At 45.0% G+C, this 23441-nt stretch overlaps 1 protein-coding gene across 2 annotated transcripts in view; it reads right to left on the reverse strand.

Annotated features, from left to right (window-relative positions):
* The window catches only part of TAOK3 (TAO kinase 3), a 142831-nt gene that overhangs the window by 33786 nt on the left and 85604 nt on the right, over positions 1 to 23441 (reverse strand). For both annotated transcript variants that reach the window (XM_073312562.1, XM_073312563.1), the window contains exons 8-12: positions 19360 to 19473; positions 18206 to 18297; positions 13172 to 13265; positions 11349 to 11430; positions 1837 to 2004 (exon numbers count right to left, since the gene is read on the reverse strand). In XM_073312562.1, coding sequence (XP_073168663.1) covers positions 1837 to 2004; positions 11349 to 11430; positions 13172 to 13265; positions 18206 to 18297; positions 19360 to 19473 — 550 coding nt within the window. The remainder of the gene's footprint in view (positions 1 to 1836; positions 2005 to 11348; positions 11431 to 13171; positions 13266 to 18205; positions 18298 to 19359; positions 19474 to 23441) is intronic.

Here is a 23441-nt window from a genome sequence, read left to right on the forward strand (position 1 = left end):
ATGGACGCCCCCTCCTCCGAGCCTTTTCCTCCTCCCAAAATAGCACAACTGATCTACATAGGCCCAACAAATTAGCCCCAGCATGCTGAACTTTGGCCTCCCCGCTTCACATCTGCCTGCTGCATTGCTGGAAAAGGATACATGCAGTCAAGGCCACATAATACTAATGGGCTCAATGGAAAAAGGTTTTTATGCACCAAACCATTAGATATTACTTTATCCAAATGTGCCCATATCAAGTGACATTAAATAATTTTCCTTTAATATCATTGACAAATCACTGGTTTCCTTCTCTACAGCACAGTTAGTGTCAATTACTGCACACTGATTAATTGGGCTGTTTACCGCTGACGGTTTGAACGGAATCAGATTTTAATTTTATGCCTGGCTTGGCGTATCAAACAGTGGTTTTCATTTTTAGCATTAAAGAACTTTTTAAAAAAAGCATCTCTGCTTATCTGATTTCATTTTCGGTTCGTGAGAGGCCAATTAATTGATAGAAATGTCTCAGCAATTAGAAAAACTTTGCAATGGTGATATCAAACTGGCTTGCCTTTATGTAGAAAATAAGCATCTAGGCCACCAGTCACTGAAGGTAAAGCACATAGTTTTTGAAAGCTCATTCATCTGTACCCTTCACAAGCCCCAGCTGTACATTTCAAGCCACTGAGTGAGACTGTCTTGGTGGAACTCACTTCCCAGGAAAGGGTGGCTTTCATGTCCCTCAGCTCTCCTCTACTTTCCCTGTGGGTTTCCCAGTTTAATCTCTTCATCCCTAAAAAGAGCTCTCCATGGCAGCTACTCTCTTTTTGTCAGATGATCAAAACCCATTACTGACGCTCTTTAAATCAGCTGGTGAGATCACTACTGAGTGAGGTCAGCTGGTCTCCTCTTCCACCACTAAGTGCCCATATCAAGCTCTTGGCATCCTTTACAGGATTTAAAACCACCCCACTAAAATCCCATTAAACCTGCTGTCCACACAATTATTATTAAATCCAGCTCAATAACAATTATATCATGCCAATAAAATAACCCCATGCCACCCTGATCTCATTCCCTCCACAGGTGAGCTTTGTAGTGTGCCTGAAAGAGCAACAAATCCAGATTCTGGCAGTCTTAGGATGCGGGACGGACACAGTCTAAAGGCAGAATTTCCTCATGTTAAGGACGACAGTGACTTAGATGTATATATTTAATTCCTCACAGAGTTTTCTTGGCATCCATTTGTGAAGTGTGCACACAAACAAATTCTGTTAGGACCCCACTTTGGACTTAAAAATCTTGTGTCCCTGAGATCGGGGGTGGAGGTCTAACAGCACGTAGCAAGGTAAGAGGCCAAGTTGTAAGAGAATGCCTGAACAAACCTGCCCCACAACTGCAGTTTATGGGACTTAGGAAAATTTACTTCCCTCGTTCTAAGTATCTCCGAATCCCTGTTTGGCAAGATAGCTTCATTGCTCCACATTAAAACCTTGCCCATTCCCGCCCTGACCTGGCCTGTGAAGCCACGATCTTCTCATTCAAAATCCTCCTTAAGAGGAGTTTCTTCTGCGGAGCTCACAAGAAAAAAGTTGTTCCTTTGAAAGAAGACCAAAACAAAGCTTTCAAGCCACCAGCACGTGCATATACCTAACCTAATCTGAGAAACTGCCTTCTCTTGGGGCTGTCACCCATATCTGTCCTCACTCCATCTCTGCTGAACCGCAAGGCACACTAACAATTTACAGCCACATGGTGCGTGCTCCTTGGGGCAACAACCACAACATTCCACTTGCCCTGGAAAGTGCCCAGTCAGCTTTCGGATGCTGTCGATGTAATTACAAACAACAGTACCTCCTCCTCCTCCAGAGACTCCGTCAGCGGCCCATTCCGCGCCTCCTGGAAAAGGATTTTCTTCATTTTCCGGTACTGAAGGTTATCCAGCTCGCGTACAGCATCTTTCGTCCTTTGTATTAGGTCAATTAGGACCCGGGGCGGCCGGTCTCGGCGAACAAAGTCATGCTGATTTTGAGATGAGAGAAGATATGTGGCCTCAGACACAGCACCATACGCATTTTACGAGACAACGTGAGCCATTGTAATTATTACATTAGAAGTCACCTGATATGGACATTTCTTCCCCCATCCTCAACACTGTTAGGTACCAAAGCTCCCAAAATTCATTTAGCGCTGATTAGATGCACCGTACCTCAGCCACATCAACATAAGTGAGCAAGCTAGCCATGCGGCAGCCTGACATACAGCATTCAAATGAAATGCTTCATTCAACGCTTATAAAAATCGGCAGGAGTGCAGGACTCTGCCATGCAAAGGATATGGAGAAATATGGTCACTGCTCTACTTGACAAATCAGAGATCAACTCAGAGTGGGGGGGCTAGTGGGTAGGGCACTAGACTATATGCCAGGAGACCTGGGGTCTATTCCCACTCTGCCACTGACCTGCTAGGTGACCCTGGGCAAGTCACTTTACCCCTCTCTGCCCATTTTCCCCTCCCAGCTTTTGGTCTGCCTTGCTTGTTTAAACTATGTGCTCTTTGGGGCAGGGTCTGTCCTGTGCCTAGCACAACAGGGCCTAAATCCTGGGTGGGGCCACTGAGATACTGTCATACAAACAGTAACTGATCTGTTCCCTCCCTGTGTACATACACACAGACACACTCCTCTTTCTCTCTCTTACACACACACAGACACTCACTCACTAACTAGGTAATCCAAGGAGCAACATAATCAAATTTAAACAGCAGCCAACTTGCAGATTATATACAGTTTAAGTAAAGATGAATATATTAGGTACATAAATAAGTAGATACTCAAGGAGGAAGGAATTCTTACTCCTGTGACTGGAGACTTCCTGCCTACACCTCATGCAAAGATTTATCCTCTAGACCTTTCAGATTCATAAATAGGAATAATGGGAGGACTAAGGGTTTTACTGTGCTCCCAGTAAGTCAAATCAGTGGGAATAGAATCAGGTCTTTACATAGATCCCGGTTCAGAAAAGAACGTCAACACATGGCAGAGTTCATCCCTACTTAGGATAGCACTTAAAACACATCTTTAAATGTGCTCCCTCCCGCACATAGTCAATAGGGACCATTGACAGAATTTGTGGCTAGCAGCCTTTTGATTGAATGAAACATTCTGGATGGGTATTCATTTGCCAATATTCTGCACATCCTCCTTACATTAGCCTATGTTGCTTGTAGGCAACACAGTAGGATACATTTTTAAAGTGTTCTAAAGAGCAAGTGTATCCTATATATTTCTTCAGGCAAGGACAATGAAGCAAAGGGAAAAGATTCTGTCACCTGTAACCAGAAGGCCTGATGCAGCAAACACTCACTACTGGGATAGTGCAAAGTATTTTGAAGAGCCCTGTTGACTTCCATGGAACTAGTCGCAGTAATAAGAACTACCCTGGGTTCATGATCTGGCCCATATTTGTTCTATTTGCAATATAAATCAAATAGTTACAATAAATGACGCCAGGCATACATGATATGTGAAGATGAAGCACTCCTCAAGAGAGGAGTCTCATATCCATAAGGGCCATGAGGATCAAATTAACTTGTGTTAATGATCTGTAAACAGATATATGCCAAAGGCTTATTTTTAAAATTTTTAAATAAATTACAGCTATTGTGCATTTGAGTTTTATTAAAAAAGATGCCCATTCATTTCAGTATCAAAGTGTCTTTTATTATAACTCAAGTTTTGACAGTCATTTCACAGGGAAGAAAACTGAATAATTTCTGTTCCTTTATATGCAGACACTCCAATTTAAGTTTTTTAAAATAATGTAAACACTGGCAAATGAATCAAGTCAACTTGCAGCTAATTGTGGGTGGAGATAAAATTACCATTTTCATCTCACTGTAGAGAATTTTTAAAATAGAAAAAAATGCATTTCAAACCATGTTACTGATTCTGGAAGTGCCAACATTAATCCACGCCAAATGCGCCCGTTCAGCCAAGTACTCAAACACGTGGTTAATTTTAAGCTTATATGAGTAGTCCCAGTGCAATACATGGGACTAATTGAATGCTTAAAGTTAAGCTGGTGTTTTAATACCTTATTGAATCAGGGCCCGAGTTAGATTGCAAGGTACATGCATGAAATGGAAGAGTAAGAAGTCATCCTTATCTAAATTATGATTATCTGTATTATAGTAGTATCTATAAACCCCCAAAAAGATCAAGACCCCACTGAGCCTGGCTCTGCACTCACACATATTAAGAGAGTCTCCTCGCCCCAAAGAGTTACAATCTAAATATAGACATGACAGCTTAAGGGTGGTAAGGGAAATAGAGGCAAAGAGGGGAAAGTGAGTTGCTCAAGGTGACACAGCAAGTCAGTGGCAGAGTCAGGAATAGACTCCTCATCTCCAAGTAACAAATGGTGAAAATCAAGCTAGATTTTAAAATTCCTTCCAGTTTAAAAAAAAATCTTAGGTGACATATATGGTTATTTGTTTTGGTTTTTAAACTACACTTTAAAATTTAACTGTCCCTTTAACAAAGCTCATACCATATATTGAGCTGACATTGCATTCATCCTCAGAAGCATTTAATTCAACAATCACTTAGTACACTCCCCATAGAAAAATACCACCACAAACATAACCCTACATCCCTTCTTATGCAAAAGAGTCTGGACTGCCCAAAAAATGGCTCGAAAGAAGGAAGTATTGTATGCTGTAAGCTGAAGAACTTTGGGGCTGATGAAGAAGGGAACAAATTTGTGGCACAGCAATCAAAATCTTCCTATAAAGCAATTAAAAGGACAGAAAATGTGCAATCTATGAATGACATCTCAGCTCCAATTGTTTACACAGACTCCTGCCCAAGGTAACCATGAAATCATATCCTTCAATGAACTTGCACTATTACTAGAGAGCCAACGGATTGCCAAGCCACATGAATGAATCATCAAGAAACTAACAACATAAACCTATTAGCTGGTCAAAGGATTATCAATGTGCTGCAAGTGGAACCAGAGAAGAAAACACTGGTCTGTGCTGTACAGCACATACTCAGAGCACAGGGAAAAAATACACCGGGCTCTGAAGAGATTAAAAACGGAGCCTCATTTATCAGCATTTCCATGGAAAACCAAGCCATAGGAGTTAAATATATATACTATATGGTCCAGGTTTACAGCAAAGCCAGAAGAAAGAGCACAAAGCTGACTATGCAGTACAGAGTGTATGGTTTCGATTTCTTACTTTGCGAATCAAGAGGCTCTGATGCATCCATGAGAACACATTTTACTGAGCTGAAAGAGCAACAAGAGAAGCCATAAAACAAAGGCTGAATGGTAGCCTTAGAACAAAAATCAGCATCAAAAGGCTGCAAGGTAAGCACAGAGCAGCGATTTAACCAACTGTGGAAATGAAGCAAAAAACACTATGGAGCTAGTGATTCCTCTGCCGAAATATTTAAGGAAAAACTGGGTCCCGTTTACCTGGTGTGGAACAGCAGCATGCCATGCAATTCTCACCAGCAGCCAGGCACTGCAACCAGAGGAATAGCAGGCCACTGATCAATTTTAAAGAAAGGCAATATGTAAAAAAAGCCTGATGGAAAAGGGGCCGGACAATTTTCACACATGGCTACCTTCTAAAGAAATGCTGCTCCTTGAATTTCCCAAAGATAAAGCCCCTGGAGTTACACAAGGCTCCTACACTTTTCAGGTAGGCTGTAGCCAGATGACATACGGAGTTGAATGTCTGATTTAGGATTCACTTCCTACCTGTAACGTCAATAAACTGGGGACAGGACCTTCAGTATGTGGTCCCTGGCCTACTTTCATATTATAAACTGTAAACTGCTGCAAAGTAAGTGCAGCAAAGAACCTTTCTTTACTCCCAAAACAAATGGTAATTGATTAGGTTGGGAATGAAAACTGGCAAAAGACCATAAACAAAGGGCAATAATAAATGACAAGGTATCAAGTTTAGGGGAAGACTGACCAGTTGCTGTGGGAATTGGTGCTAAGTAAGTTTTAATTTAAGATCTTCATTAATAATACAGAAAAGGGCGTAAAAGGCATGTTAATGGTTAAGTCACAAAGCTTACTACATTGGGAGGAGTTGCTAGCACCAGTCTGGACAGAGAAATAATAGGGAGATGGAGAGATTAGAAACATGGATAGAAAACCAAAGGAGGAGATTCAACTTGAAAAAAATCTAAGACTTAAAAAAAAATACTACATGCAAACAATAATGCTAAAAAAGACCTACGGGTAGCAGTCGACAGGAAATTAGACAAGATTTGGCAACAAGACAGGAGCCAAAAAGGCCAATGAAGTTTTGGGCTGTATACAAAGAAGCATCATCATTACAGAGCAAAGAAGAAACAGCCCTCCATATGGCTCAAGTGTAACCAGACCTGGAACAGTGTTTTCTGCTGCGGGCACATCAATACCAGAAAGACATGTCAAAATGGAGAGATTTAGAGGAGAAAAAAATGATCAGGAGGGCTGGAAGGACTGACTCAGGAGAAAAGAGCTGCATATCTATCGTTTGGCGAAGAGAAGAGAAAGCAGAACAATCAGGGAAATTGTAGAACACTACAAACATTTGAAAGGTGCAAACACCATGGGTGGAGAAGAAGTGAGCGAGTGCTTCCGGGTGGCATTACTGGGATTAATAGCATGAAATTGGGAAAAGGAAAATTTAGGCTGAAAATCCTCCTGACAGGCTGTGAAACAGTCTCCCTAGGGAAATGGTGGAAGAACCACTGCTGGGGCTTAAGACTAGATTGCTAAAGACTCTAGAGAATGCACCATACAGAATAATCCTGCTCTGGCTGGTAGATGGACCGGCTGACCTAGAAGATCTTTTCCACCCCTAATTTCTGTGATTAATCAGTAACTATCTGCAAAACTTGATTAAGGACTCAGGCCTCCGATCATGCACAATGTAATGCAGTGGTGGATCTTGGAGAACTGGTAGCTCCACATCTCCCAGAAACTCTGTGCAGCTCACTCAAAATCTAAATGCAACTAGTTATACTATCTTTTTAGATCTCCCACCACGCCCACAGAGAAAGCCTGTAGCACCAACCTTACAAATCTGCAGTGCAACGCCATGGAATGGGGTAAGAGGAAACTGCCCATCGCACAACAGAAAGGTAACATTTTCCTTCATGGGAGGATGAGGGAGAAAGAAACTTGGATTGTATCAGAAGATTAATGGTCCCATGGTTTACAGAGAAGTTTGTGTAAAGGCTCCAGGAAGGGCCTTTGTTAAGGAAGGAGATCCATACAGTAACAATGGATGATAGCCAGAGTATAGTTCCAAAAGAGAATGAGTCACTGGGTTACATACATCAGAAGTGGGGGAAAAGGCCTATGCTTTTGGTGAGGAAATCTCAATGGAGAGGAGTTAGGAAGTGAAAAGTGATACCTTGCGCTACCATCTTGCTAGAACACAAACCTCTTGTGGCAAAGACTGGCAGAGCATTGGACAAGGCAGGAACTGAGCTCAAAAGAAACAAGATTAATGTACAGGCAGTTCAGGGAAGTGTAGAAGAGAAGTCTGGGCAAACTGTACAAGGTAAGGGTCCATAAGCAGATCTGGCATCAGTAGAAGGGGAGCGGAACTGCCTCAGAAGAACGTGGATTGAGGTGGTGGAAGAGGTTTGTGGACAACACAGATGGGGAAAGCCCAGGACAAGAGAGGAATGGTGGTGGCTCTGATCAAGTGCAAATAGCAATCTGAGGTAAGAAAATGATGCATAAAAGAAAAACAACAACAACAAATCCATTGAGTGTAAATGAAAACAAATACAAAGAAGCAAAGCTAGCTACCAAGCAGGCAGTGAAAGCCAAAGAGTGGCCAAGACTATTTATATGCCAACCTTGTAAATGACCCACAGCTAGCTGGCAAAAATATCTATAGCATTACAAAAATGAGATGCAAAGGGACGGAGGATGGTATTGTAATACCATTAGTAAATGATGACCAGGGATACTACTAGTAACACCTGAACAAGTGAAGGAGAGGGGGAAAAAATACTTTGAGAGGGTCTTAAACGAGGCAAACCCCTTTAGGGTGGAGTGACCAACATGTGACCCGCATGAAGTGCCTAACCCTCACACAGCAGTGGGTGAGGGGAGATATAAAGTTCAGGTAATGAAGAATGGTACGCATCGAGACTCAATGTGACAGCAAACCTGGTGAAAGTCTTGGATGAGTGAGGCATACAATGCATAAGCAGAGAAGTTAAAGTCATATGGTGAGACAAGACAATTCCTGAAGGCTGGTGCAAGTCTATCCTGGTCCCAAAACTTAAGAAGGGAAGTTTCCATGAATGCGAAAACTATTGAGGGATAAAACTAAGGTTGCATGGGATGAAGATACTGGAACAGACCCTGGGCATGCCAGGATTTGGAGAATGGTGGAACTTCTCCTGGAACAAGAACAGTTCAGCTTTAGGAAAGGACAAGGAACCACAGATGGCACGGCTGTAAATTGGCAAAGGACAGAGAGAAGTGGCTAGAGCACCAACAGGATAGTGTCTGGGCTTTTACAGACCTAGAAAAGGCATACAATAAAGAGGATAGAAGGATGCTCACACTGATGCTGAGGTAATACAGAGTGTCTGAGGATTTAGTAGCTATGGAGAATGCCCCACATAGATCACCTAAAACCACGATCCAAACATGTTTTGTAACAACAAGTGCATTTGAAGTGAAAGTTGGACTGCACCTGTGGTTGGCCGCAAGTCCACTGCTGTTTACCATATTGATGGACTATATCAGCATGAAGATCCCAGTGGGAAAAGGGGAAAAGCTGCTCTATGCAGATGACACAGCAACCAGGGCACCCTCAAAAGAAGAGGCAGAGGAAACAGTAAGCCAGTGGTATAACCAGATAAGCTGGCATGTTCATGTGGATAATTAGGGGTGCCACAGGAAAACTGGACACAGATTAGTGGAGTGCGACTAAAGCAGACAGACCTGTTCAAGTACCTTGGTGGGTCAGGTGCAGAAGACGGTGAGCTTGAGTGCATTAGACAGTCCAGACTGAGGAGTGCTGGAAGAGTGTGGAATAACATCTCAGGGATTACGCATGACAGGTGTATGCCACTAGGACTAAAAGCCCAACTGTATTGAAAAACGGTGGGCCTCACACAGCTGTGTGGTGCAGAAGCATGGGTGACACAGACGGCAGACTCAGTGCCTACAGGTGTTCAAGATGAGAGGTTTTCATGCCATAAGAGGAGTTACACGAAGAGAGATTTCAAAAGGGAAGTATTAGGATGGAAGTCAAAGTCCATGACGTGGCTGACAAAAACCAGGAAGTGCAACTTCACTGGTTCAGATACATGCAAGGGATAAATAAAAGGAGACCTGCTGAAGATAGCATGGCAGGAAAGGGACTCAAGAGGAAAGCCAAGGAAGCAATGGATGGATTGTGTCACAGAAGATGGTCAGCAGGTAGACTTTGGACAGACAAAGATGGAGGGTGTTTGCACAATGACCCAACGCCAGTTGATGGGATAAGGGGAAGATGGAAAAGAATACACACACTAATATCCAATTTCTGATTAACTTTCTTTTCCTCCCCCACTTCTAAGCCTATATACGAGCTCACCCTCCCTCCAGGCTAGAGACGGAGCACTCCTGTAACGCAGAACCCAACTCTGCTTCCTGCGCGCTCCATTGCCACTATACTAGACCAGGAGGCTGGTTTGCCGTTTTGAACTAAATCTGGAGTGCAGAAATCCTCTCTCGCCCCTCAAAGCTTTTGAGCACTTACTCTTGTCTATACAACAGAAACTACCCACTGGATAATTTAACAGTGAATGCCTGCAGCAGGTGCAACTAAACTAATGCTGGTGATGGTTTGTCCTTTCCTATGTTTATAGTTCAACTACATTCAGCGCTTCTGCAGAAATCACAATTAAATCCTTTATCCGCTTGCTGCTGACAGGCCCTTCCTTCAGCTAGGCAGGCTACTACATGAAACACAGCCTCATGAGACTTGCAACTTCCTTCCAGAACTCAAACACGTTCTCTGCAAAGCCCACTGGGGTACAAAGGGGCAGGAGTCCTGTGACTGCTCCCAAACTAGTTCCTCACAACAGCATGAACCCTTTCCCCATGCAGCTTACCCACAGTCCTCTCCAATAGCTTGAACCTCAGAGTTTCCTGTTACAACAGATGCATTTTAACAGGAGCAGAATGAAGTCTGAAAACAGAACATCAAGTGCCCTAATTCTCTAGCAATTCAAACAAACAAGGCCACTAGGCTTTTAAATTTCACACTGGTAGGTTGCAATTTTCTGCAGGAACAATGCAGCCAGATATCAAAAGTGATTCTCAGAACCAGCTGTTTTGCCTATAACAGGGTGGATTTCAAACAAACCATTTACATGAAAGGAGGCTTAAATGTGATGCTGCAGAAAGATGCATCAACAATAGTGGCAGCCAAGGTTGTGCATAAAGGATGAAATTCATCTCTGCGCAGAGGGCCAGTCCAAGGCCACGACAAAACACGCCAGTGCACAAGGGTGAGTTTCGCCCAGGTTAACCACAGCTGTCTGAAGTGCCATCTTATTCCACCCGACATTTGGCATTCCCAATTAGTATTGCAGACCGGCAAGAATCTGGTGGCAAGAGGTAGGGGACCATGAGTTCGTTCATTTATTGTCATGGTGAATTTTAAGGCTGTCTTGAAAAATTCTACTGGCCCAAAGTGAGTTTTAATTTTTGGAACCGACAAGTAAAATATCACCAATTTTCCACTATCATTGAAACGTAAAAGGGTGGGCAAATGGGTTCAGTGCCTGGACTGGGAAATGAATCCTAGAATATCAGGGTTGGAAGGGACCTCAGGAGGTCATCTAGTCCAACCCCCTGCTCAAAGCAGGACCAATCCCCAACTAAATCATCCCAGCCAGGGCTTTGTCAAGCCTGACCTTAAAAACTTCTAAGGAAGGAGATTCTACCACCTCCCTAGGTAACGCATTCCAGTGTCATGGTCATGATACTTTTGCAAAGCTGCTTTAAAAAGACCTTTGCTTACTTCACCCATCCTTTATCATGTAAGCTGTGGGGAGGGAAACTGTTAAATAGAACAGAAGTGGAAATTACATTTCTAAATGCGACTGCATAGTGATCATAATAAAAAAGGGAGAATTCTCAGGAAAACCAATCCACAGGGTGCAAGTAGTCCTGACCTTGCAGCTCCTATGCCTCCCTGGATACACTAGAAAATGGCCTACTCCACTCTGCCAAGCGACGTGCTGTCCCACCACCAATACTGGTAACATTACTCCACCTCCGACCTCCCTCCCTCCCCTCAACTTCTGAAATAGAAAAGTGAAAAGTTACCCGCAACAGGTCTGCTGACGATGGCCTTTCCTGAGGTATTTTCTGCAAGCAGTAATCAACAAATCCCCTAAAGGAGTCCGTCCTGTATATAGAGAAAGATTTAAGGGGGGGGGAATCAATTCAGGGTCCGGAAGGCACACTGGTGACTGTCAAAATTTATCTGTATCAGTAAGAGAAAAAAAAAATCTGTATTTCTTTGTTCTTAAGTTGTGGGACACGAGACAAACTGGATTGTTGCCAAGTGTACAGGTTAATTCCCTTGGTTCCTCAATGCAGGGAGAAACGCACAGCCACTCACAGTGAGAGGAAAATCACAGTGTGCATTGGACAGTAAGATGTTCTGTACTGGAGTTCAAGTCCTTTTACTCTAGTGAAGGTGAAGTTTGCACTAGCAGATGCATCTTCCACGAGAGAGATGCTTTCCTTTTAATACCTTGATGGTCTAGATCTCCATTTTATCCAATCATTACTGACAACGCATCAGCTGTGGCACTTATTCACGTTTCAGGGCCTTGCTCAACTGGGGCTGGTATCTTGAGGGATTCCCTACCTCCCCATGCCCCGGGAAAGAAAAATAGTTCCCTCCCTGCCAATGAAACTCAGACATTAACACATTTCAACAGGAGTAATATTTCTGTACGGACTACACTGATTTCCTTATGTTCTCAGTCTCTATCTGCATTTTTGGTGCCAATGTGAGGACAAAGGACAACAGAAAAGTCCATCACTAACAGGGATATTAATTCATATGCCATATTCACAGCTCTTGATACTCCACAGCAATCTTCCCCTCAATTTCACTAACAAGTCCTTTGGATTCTCTGGTGCTCCAGACCAGCAGATAGAAAGCCTGTGACAGCTTCACACAGATTCTAGTGACTTAGGACAATGAATATTACTCCTGCGTTATTAAATTTAACCTATTTTATTCTGCCCCTAGATTTTTTTTAATTTTCCATATGCTGTACATGAAACACAGTAGTTGCATAATAAACATCGCCAAGACAGAAGCTAGAGGTTTGGGTGGGTAGAAGATCAAGTTTTTGGCACCTCGAAAGGCGTGCAAGGCAGATTGGGATTATGGGACAAGTACATTAGCTGAATGTTTCCATTATGAAATAACTGACGTGACAATTTGAATGGCTACCATTAGGTTTCAGAGTTAACACACACACCGATAACAGGGCAAGTTCATACCCCCTCTGTGAGCTATTGTTTCAGGCTGTCTGCAGATTGAGGCAACCTCCATTGCCTCAAACTCAACTTTTGGAGGGTTTCCTTTGTAATCATAAAAGAGCAAGACATTTTTAAAAATCAAAGCTTGGATTCTGGAACACAAGTGCGCACGGTGAGGCGTCTGCAGCCACAGAGCCCTGACAAAGCTCCAAAAGTAACTCCCAGAAAAAGCTAATTGAAGCTACCTATCTGCAGCTATCCTCTCTCGCAGTTTTTGCTGCTCAGTTTCACTCACAGTTCCTCCTTCAGCCAAGCACCATTCACACCTGGAAATTCTGTTGACACTGACTTAGGTTGGCTTAATACACACACTAACATTTTACTTCATGCAGTACCGACAGGCGCGTAATTAGTACCTGCACACATCGGACTGCAGGACAGCCGAAGTGACAGCCGGTCAAAGCTAAGCCTACCTACGAGAGAATCTCTGTGCAGCAGCAGACATGGAACTTGACAGCTGACAGTCAATCGCTACACCGGAACAAGCGCTTTCCTGGTCAGATATTTAACCATGTGAATGGTGGTGGAGAGGCCAAGGGTTTTCAGGAAAACAAAAACCAAGAGAGAACGGAGAGTAGCATGCTTACCATTCATTTGACTGTAACGTAGGGGAGTCATTCTGGGCTATATGATATAAGGCACTCATTGCATTCATGTTGAAAAGGGGAGGCTTCCGTTCGGCTGGAAAGACAAGAAAGAGGAGCGATAAAGCAGGAGAAGAAAACGGAGAAAGACAAGGAAGTTCAAGCACGCTAAATCAATAGCTCATTACTGTCGTCATGCCACATAAACCAATTATTTTAATCTCCGAGGTTAGTTCAGGACAGCCCTTTAGGGAAACCTGTTGGTTATCTCAATGCTGGATGGGACAGCTCCCGAGAAAGCAAGTACAACCCAGTGGATTTTACCTGTAAAAGGGCTCTAGTATCTTTTACCCTAGTGACATCTTCCCGAGTTTGGCCTGCTACAGTAAATACAGGACAAGAAAAAATTGTCTCCACAAGTGAAGCATGATCACCATCAGCCCTGGAAAAGCTGGGACCTGGCACCTAAAAACGCTGGGTGCTCTGACTGACAACATCTGAGGCTAAAGAGGAAAAGATACAAGGACACCAAAATTGAAGGTAACTGCAACCAACTGGCGGAAGGACGACAATTTGCCAGCCTACCTGCTTCTTTGCTAAATTCCTCCTCAGCTCCCCTTAGCCATAGTCACCCCTGGGAGTGCACTTCTGAAGGGGTACTCAACTACTGTCTGTCTGTGCTCTCCCCAGAACAGGGCACAACTGCTGATCACAGAAACCGAGGCGGGAGGACAGTTTTCACCCTGGTCCAAGGTCAGACACACCATGACTCAATGCAGCCAGATTTTTAAGTTCATGTCAGGTCAGAGCAGAGCGGAGCAGCTGCTTGTCCCTGACATGCAATGTGCATACAACTCAGTTTTTTTTTTCCAGACAATTTTGCAACTAATTTTGGCCATGCAAGAAATCGGGTCCTCACCATCCTGGGTCAGACAAACACTTGAGAGCCAGGCCCTGGTAGCTGAATAAGAAAACTGGTACTTTCCAAGAAGATTAGCAACAACAAGAAATACTTTGTAAAAAAGCTTTGAGATCCTTGAATGAAAAGCTCCATGGAAGTTCAAATATTAATTCAGCTTCAATGCCCACAGGGGGTCTATCGCAATACCCATTTTACAGTGGGGAAAACAATCACAGAGAGGTTAAATGACTAGTTCAAACCCACAAAGCAGGGCTGGGAAGAGAACCCAGGAGCTCTGATTCTCCATTCCTTAATTCTAAAATACAAACTGGATCAGGGTGAAGCTCGTTTTAGCCACTGAAATGCCAGCCATCACAAAGCATGGGAGATGGAACTACCCCCTTTCTGTCGGAAACAACATTTCTCCCCATTCCTGGTCCCCTTTGCCAATCCCCAGGGTCTGCTGCCAGCTGAAGGTTTACCAGAAATTCCATTTTCAGGGAGCTTTCCCTTACAGCAAAGGGAACTTCCGATAGATTGCTACAAACACAGTTTTAAAATGGGTTATTTTTTCTTTGAAAATGATTCACTGAACAAATACAAAGTTAATTTTCAAACTTTAAAATGTGCACAGCCGTTCTACAGAACAGCTCCTGCAGCAACATATGCTAGCGCTAACTAGCCAAGTATTAGTTTCCATTAATTCCTTTTTGACCTATTCTCATTGAAACACTGACTACCCTGGTGTAGTATTCGGTTTATTAAAGCTTTCTTAAAAGCCAACTCTCAAGATACAGACGGTCCCACCATAACAGGGTACTGTCTGAATGCTTAACAACATTTAACAGCTATCACAGTTCAGGGTTTCACTGCTTATGTTTCATGTTTTTCTTATAACCCTTACTTATTTAATTGGCCCTGCCCGGAGAATTATTGTGGTAATTGTCACTGAATATAGGGGAGAGGACATGTATTTTACCTGCTGGTGCAGACACTGAAGAAAACACAAGGGGTCCCTGATGAGGAGACTGGGATCAAGAACAGGAGAAAACAGAACAAATATGTCATGGCAGAATGGTGGGGGACAGAGGGAGGGAGGAGGAGTTATCTCCAAGGCCCCATTAAGAGCACAAGAGAATTTTTATCTTTGGGGTTTGTTGCTCATGTGCCATTTCTTGCAACATGCCTCAGCGGTTTTTCTTGCTGGCTGGGGCAGCATTTAGGTTTCAAGTGTGATAGGTTATGCTGCCCTCTCTGAAGATTTTCCAGTGCAGTCAGGAAGTTATCCCACATCATCCCACATTTAGCCATGTTGCCTATTAATCAGCGTACACAGCATGCTAGGTCTCCCATCCATACAAAGCAGCCTTTGTATACAGAAGGGTGGGGTGCGCAATTCTCACAGAAATAGGCAGCTACTACAGCATTGCGCCAGGTGACCATTCTCTGGATGGTGAGGTGAGAAGCTGCTCATAAGTTCAGTGTAGATGTTTGTACACTGGAGGAAAGGAACTGGTGCTTCCCTCAGCCTGAGGGAGTCAGTGACCCCACCACCACTAGCAATGGCTAGTAACCCAGCAAGAGCGACTCAGGGTCTGACAACTATTATAAAGAACGCAGGACCTGAGTACTTGCGAGATGCCTTACTGCTTTATATTCCACTGAGCCCATGCAGGCTGACAGCACAGAACTGCTGACCACCCCCCGAAGACACCCCAGAGAGCACTGTGAGAGGCAGCATCTTCAAGAGCCCATTGCTGTGGAGCTCCTGTCTCCCACTGCCATATATGAAAGCACACTGGTGGCACCCTCCCTCACATCGAAACTCAAGGCGTGGTTTCCTTTTTTGAGCTTCGTTTCTCTGCCTCTCAAAGTTGGTTCCCACTGTAGCATCTTGTCAGGCCTCTTACCCAGGTCCTATGGTTATCCATCAAGTGCTGTGAACATGCTTGTCCCTCTACACAATACAGAAGAAGATATGGGTCCAGTCCTCCAGGCAGACAATTCAACTGTACGGACAGCGCTGGTCAGACACACAATACATGAGGCAAGCAATTTGAGAGTGGGATAGATAATCCCCTCTCAATGGTGTATTTTTAAAATGGCTTCTATGGATGAACACTGGAACTGTATCAGGGGAAAATCTGGTTTTAAGAAGGGATTTAAATGGAGCAGGCAGTGAAGCTTGCCGTAAGGGGCGGCAACGAAGAAGTCACAATAAAGAATGGAGGAGGACACAGTGTGTGGTTAGGTGGTGGCTGGCATTGGGGAACAGGAGTGAGACAGAACGTCAGAAGAAATGAGAGCTATCAAGTATTGCACGCTGTATTTTAGTTTCCTTTAGTTGAGGCTCCCAGAGGCTGTTGGGCATGGGTGTCTGGAATGTAAAGACAACAATAGCAAGGTGCTTCCCAATACGCTTAAGATGCCGTTCCACAATGGCTCCACACAGGGACAGGTCCCCAGTGTAGTGTCAGCACCGCAGTCATCTCCTGGAGCGATCGTTCTCTGTGATTACGCCGATACTGCAGCGGGGAGCAAGCTTCCCAGCCCTGTTGGACAGACTTGCACTAGCGGGGCTTAAGCCAGCACACTAGAAGTAGCGTGGGCATTGCAGGTCCGGCGGGGACTCAGGATAGCCACCCAAGCTCAGACCCGGGGGTCGGGTGGGCTTGAGAGCCCCAGCCACACTGCTCGACCCACGAGCACAAGGCTCCCAGCTGCAGTCCAGAAAATCCCTCACTGTTGTAGCTTAACAGGCAGCCTGCACAGGGAATCAGCTGGAGTACTTTGATGTCTGAGGCTGAATTATCAACCATGTGTAGGCTCCACTCATCTGCTTGTTCAAGAATAGGATATTCATGCTCTTTCTTGGGCACAGGGTGAGGTTATTCATTGTGGGTCTAGTGGAGTCATCCTAGGATGATACTGCCGTCGTACTGGGAAACGAGATGGACTGAAACAGCGTAAGAAGTGATGGCTGAGCGAGGAGTTTTCATACAGCAACTCCAACAGTTTGACAGAGTTTAAGGCATCTGTTTTTAAATCTGGGGTTGCAGGAGTTTATCATCTATATGTCCCAACAGGCCCCTTACCTGTAAGTGATTTCAAAAACGCAGGTCGGAATCTTTATTGTTAGCTGTTGGCTCTAGGCCAACTTCAACTCAGAGGACAATTCCCACTAACTTCATTGGAAGCTTCATCTGTGTCTACACCAGCACGGAATTTGTTTCTATATCAGGAACTTGCTACCAAAGGGCTCAGTCCCCTGGATTGTACAGTACCTCAGCTCCTATGGAAATCAACAGGAGTTGCGGGCATAGAGCACCTTCTAGCAACATTCAGCAAGACACAGGATTGGGTTCAATGGAAGGACCTGACAGCGTAAGGAGCAGTTCTCCTGTGAATCTACTGTGGGCTCATCCATGTGTTTCTGCTGGAAGCAGATAGTGAACTCTGGGAATAGGGGATAACTCATTCAGAACTGCAGAACCTCTGACAATTATAACCCACTGTCATCCAGGAGGAAGCTCAATTTCCAAACATAGCAGCCAGCTGAGACACCCAGATCCTACATCTGGATGCTTACACGGGCTCAGGTAGGGATGTAAATGCTCTCTTCCCGTTCCTACAGTAAATGCCAATTTGAGGAACCAAATGTAGGTCTGGGATGGTTTCTTAAGGGGCTCCTGTTTGAAAGCTGGGCCAGCAGAATCACATTTACAGCCTTGTCTTTTGCTTTCCTCTTGAGGAGCCTTGTAGCCAGAGGAACTTCAACATTCTAACTAGCTACAGCAGCTTCAGTGCTTCCTCCTCTACCAGCAACGGAGGATCTGCCCAAATCCAGCTCTGGCTAAACACATTAAAAAAGGCCAACCAAATCCTTTTTGTGCTCAGAGTTATTCCCTGACCACCTCAGGCTAGAATAAAAACAAGCAGTGGTGACAGTTAACTCTTGATCTACCAGAGAGAATGAAGTGTTTGTAGGCAAGCATTTACCTGCAGGGTTTTCTAAGTGTGTCAGGATCTTTTTATTGAAGGAGAAGAATCTTCCAGTCTTTTAGGACACCAGCATAAAATCACAAATTCAGCATGATGGGTGCTTGGCAATGGAGCAGAATAACGTATTTACTCACCTAACTCAATGCACGTGATCCCAAGAGACCAAACGTCTACCTTTCCATCATACTGGCCTTCGTCCATAGCCAAGATCACCTCTGGGGCCATCCTACCAAGCACAGCACAAAATACGTGGGTTATGGGGAAAAAAATCAACAGCATAGACCTTCTTAAAAAGACACCTTCATTGTCTTCAGTAGCGCAGCGGCCCCAGAACGTAAAGAATCAGCATGGAGCTGAGTAAAGCCATGCTGAAATAAAACAACGCTTGCCTGCATTAGCAGCTTCTCCAAGAGGCATTTTTAAGAAAGGAAAGAAAACAAGAGGCCAACCTGGATCGTCTTGCTGTTAGCGCAACATGCTGGCACATGGGAGACCCACACCAATCTCAAAGGCATTGTACCTGGAGTCAGCCAGCAGGGGCTGAAGTGTCGTAAAGGCGTCACTTTCAGTCTCCCCAGAGATGGTGGGTTTTTTCCACTGGCACGCCAGGAGCATTTTCCAGCAGACATGTGCAGCCTGTGAGTGCAGCTATGAAAGGAACAGGGGAATCTGGAACAGAGTGGGGAAATATGGCGGTCCAGAATAAAGGGAGGGGTGAAAAAACAGGGGACCCGGCTTGGGAAAGGTTCAGCCTCTTAACTTGCTACTTCAGAGAGGAAGTAGGCTTCTCACCCCATGTACTTGTGCAGAGGTTGGGCGATCTCTGGCATCAATGCCCTGGAGCGTCTGCCATGAAATAAATGGAGCATAAAGCTATGCTGGGCCACTGGGTTGGGAACATTAATCAACTCAAATGAACATCCAACAAGTTTCTTCAAAACAGAGTCCTAAATTATTTACATGCTTATCCCTGCTGCACAGTCAGACTGTCAGGGCTCTGGCCCCCCTGGCACTAGAGTTTGTCCATCACCGAGGACAAAGATTAATTTGTTACGCTCTTGGCACTACGGTAATTGAAACAGTGACAGTGGCCACATCAAACTGGGCTGCAAAGGCCACCTTTTCTCGTGGGCACTCAGGAGGCAAGAAGAGCTGGGTGGGGAGGTTTTAAAAGGCTGCTCAGTTAATGCTACTGGTTGGAGGTTTTTAATGCCACATATCATTTGTGAAGCACCAGAAGTGAGAGCACGAGGCCCTAGGAAGACTAACGTGTTCCAGCTCTACTTACCAGTAAGGGGTCCCCACAAAGGAGTTGGCAGGAGAGACTATAGACGCAGACCCAAAATCAGCTAGTTTCACCTGACCCGGTTCCGTTAGGAGAATATTTCCCGCTTTAATATCCCTTGGGAACAAAAACGGGAGAAGTGCGGTTTTGGTTACAATTAAAAATGCAGTGACACTACAGTCCATTAGCCTTTCTGCAGAACAACAACGACCCAGCACCGGAGATCTAAAAGCCCCCAAAGAGCGATTATTTACTCATGTTTATGATGATAGTGCATCGGGGCTGCCAAGAATGAGCTCCATTGTGGTAGGCACTTTACAAACACGGGGAATATAGACAGACTCTACCCAAGAGAGACACAGGGTGGAGGAAAGTTTGTCACACACAAGCAGAGTGAACCAGGTCAGGGCAGCAAGTGACATTTGTGCCACTGTTTTAGTTAGGAGGGAATAAGCTAACTGGAGAGAAAAGCCAGGGGAGAGGGGACACTCAAGGGGAGGAGAGGGTAAGAGGGGCAGGTCTGGAGTGAAACTGAAGTAAAGAGACTGGGAGGGAAGGGTGGAGAGGGCTGGAGCAAAAAGCCAATCAGCACAGGGCACAGGAAGTCCAGTCAAAACTGTCTCTGAATGCCCCAGGTCCCTGCTTTGGCTGCTTCTGCGGCTGCTCCTATTGGCTGGAGAAAGGGACTCAGTAATCATGGCTTTCCTGGGAACAGGGAACTGCCAGGCACTAGAAAGGAGAAAAGATTAATGATGACCTTGTGGTTTAGCCGCTGCACTGAGACTTAAGAGATTTGGGTTCAATACTCAGCTCTGCCACCTTGTATGACCTCGGGCATGTCACGGCAGCCATCCCCTGACTCAGTTTCCCCATCTGAATGAGGATTCTACTACTTTCGTATCTCACAGGGGTACAGCGAGGGGAGGATTAATTAGAATTGTAGGGACTCCAATTATGGTTATGACGACCCTGTAAGTAGACAGACACAATGTACAGATATGAAACCATTAATTCTTAAGTGCCAGCAGCAAGGGGGTTACACTCAAACTTGTGAAATATTGCTAAAAGGTTAAAGCCATTCATTCCATGACACTTGGCTAAGTGCCTACACAGAGTTACAGATAACATCACCTAAACATACTTTGCCCCCAAGCTCAGGACACAGGCAGATCTGTCTAGTCTTTGCTAAACTGGAAATGTTTCTTCTCCCACCTCCTTCTAATATAAAACTAGGAAAAAAAACCAACAACAAAAAGATTGTTTTAGGGCATCCAGCTCTCCTTACATGCTGCCAGCTGAAAGACGCAGTCTAGTAATGTACTGTAACAACTGAGACAGCACTCGGATAATGAGGGGAAAACAGTACACCAGGGATGTTTTCACATGGCAGCATCTCAGTTATTTGCTTTTTGCAAAAGCAAGCCCCGGTAAAAATGGAAGGTGAGTTAAAAGTCCCAGCTGAGTCAGGCTGTTAACACTGTAGCTAACGGCAATGCCAAGTTCTATTTTTTCAAAAATCATCACAATACACAATAAACCACTTGAAATCTGCAGTTTTTCCCACTCTGTGGCCCACTACGTATGCCCCCAAACAGCATAACTTTTTACATCATTATTTGTATTACTGCAGCTCCTAGAGACCTAAACATGTTGACGGTCCCACTGCAGTGGGCATGGTCTGAACACTGGCACGAAACAATCCCTACCCAGTAGTTCTCAACCCACGGCATGTGGGTTGCTTGCGGCCCAATCAGTACACAGCTGTGGCCGAGGTGACACTTCAGGGCCATACAGGTAGTATATATACACTCTGTGGATGCGGCCCAGAAAACACACAGAGAGCTGCACATACAGTCCACAATGGTAAATAGGTTGAGAACCACTGTTCTAGACAGACCAGATGGACAGTGTGGGAGAGAAACAGACACAGAGGTAAAGCGACATACCTAGGGCCACAGCAAGTTAGGGAATAGAGCTCAGGTCCCCTGACTCCCAGTCCAGAGGTCTATCCACTAGACCAACACTACTTCTCAAACCTGAACCTATAACTATCCCAACAACTTTTCTCTGGTCTTTCCGTACCAGTGTCCCAGTTAAGGGAGCACACTGAAACGTCAGGGTGCGCCTGTCTGTGCACAGAGTTCATTTCTATAGGGTACACCTACCGAGAAGGCATTTTACAAGCCTGTATGTGCAAAGACAGAACCCAGAAAAAGTGCACAATACTCAGGAAGTTCTTTGGACACCATTATGTCCAGTGCTATCTCCAGTTCACTCTAATCTGTGAAAAATTAACAGCCCTATGTCACCAGCAAAAAGCCTTCACTGAGTAACAACGTACTGCCCATATTATAGTTATTCTTTGCAAAGCTAGGACATTGGATTCACGGGGGTAGCAAGTGACAACACGCATAAAGAACTTTGGGTTCAGACAAATATATTTGCTCCTTGCTAGTTTATGTTTTATCCACTATCTGCAATTTAAAAGAAAAATAGCTTCATCCTATTGCATTCCACACAGTTCTGTTGGATGTCCTGTTAGAGAACAGGAGAGGATGCACAATTAGGAAACTGCAGTTCTTTTGTCTCACCACAGGGCGTCCCCCTTATGCCAAGTCGTGCTCAGCTTCTTTGCCTCTCTATGGGGCAGGAAAACAGAAGTTACATGCAGTGTTGGGCCCAGGATATTAGAGAGACAAGGTGGGTGACGTAATATCTTCTATTGGACCAACTTCTCTTGCCAACACAAGTTGGTCCAATAAAAGAAGTGACATGGGCAGTCTGGTTTGGTGGTCACTCAGCCACGAGGTGTGTGCCACGAAGCGCTTTTGTAGAAGAAATTTTGCACGGAGCCAGACGAAAGCCAAGCTCAGTGGAGGCCTGCACTTTCCTCCGAGAGAAGCTGCCCTCCAGTTGCATTATTACTTATTACTCATATGACTGTAATGAGTAGTAGCCCCAGTAATAGACATGGACCCCACTATGCTGGGTGCTGTAAAAACACAGAACGTACACAGTCCTGGCTCCACAGAGCTTTCCGTGTAAGACAAGAGACAACAGGTGGAAACAGACAGGCAAATACAAGGAAATAATAAGACACTAACCAAGAGACAGATGACTCCATCAACACAATGCTCCTCTCTGTGAGCGAATGAGGCCAACCATATTCCTTTGTCTCCCATAATTTCAGACACTAGTGCAGGGCTGGCCAACCTGGGGCTCCGGAGCCCCATGCGGCTCTTCAGAAGTTAATCTGCGGCTCCTTGTCTAGGCACCGATTCCGGGGCTGGAGCTACAGGCGCCAACTTTCCAGTGTGCTGTGGGTGTTCACTGCTCAACCCCTGGCTCTGCCACAGGCCCTGCCCCCACCTCCACCCTTCCCCATAGCCTGCCATGCCCTTGCTCCTTCTTCACAAAGCCTCCTGCATGCCACGAAACAGCTGATCAGGAGGTGCGGGGAGGGTGGGGTGGAGGACGCTGATCAGTGGGGCTGCCGATGGGCAGGAGGCACTGGGAGCGGCGGGGAGGGGAGCGGAGCTGATGTGGGGGCTGCTGACATATTACTGTGGCTCTTTGGCAATGTACTTTGGTAAATTCTGGCTCCTTCTCAGGCTCCGGTTGGCCACCCCTGCACTAGGGTCCAGCAGAGAACCAGAGCACTCCTCTTGGCTCTCTGCCGAGTGCAGGAGCTGAGCATCCTTGAGGAGGGTGCGAAGAGCCGTGGCTGAGAGCATAACAATAGTTCTGCCTCTGCTACTGCAGAACAGAGTCAACAAATTCCAACAAAGTGGTTTTCATGAGGTAGCCAGGACGTGTTAACGCACCGGAACGTCCACAGTGTCTCTAAAGGAAACTCCTCATTGTAGCAGCCCCAGGATGTGCTAACGGCCTCTCTGCCAAATATTAATCTTGACACTACGCTATCAACATGGAGAGGATTTGAGCCCAATGACTGGTTTCAAACGGTCTCCAGGAATGGAGAATCTTCACCTTTGCTCACTAATTCCGTGCTAACCCAGATCACCCTGTTTCATAGCAATACCCCAACCTACGGGATTAGGAGTTACCAAAACAAGACCAGACAC

Source organism: Lepidochelys kempii, chromosome 15 (assembly GCF_965140265.1).
Source record: "Lepidochelys kempii isolate rLepKem1 chromosome 15, rLepKem1.hap2, whole genome shotgun sequence".
NCBI classification, from domain to species: Eukaryota; Metazoa; Chordata; order Testudines; family Cheloniidae; genus Lepidochelys; species Lepidochelys kempii.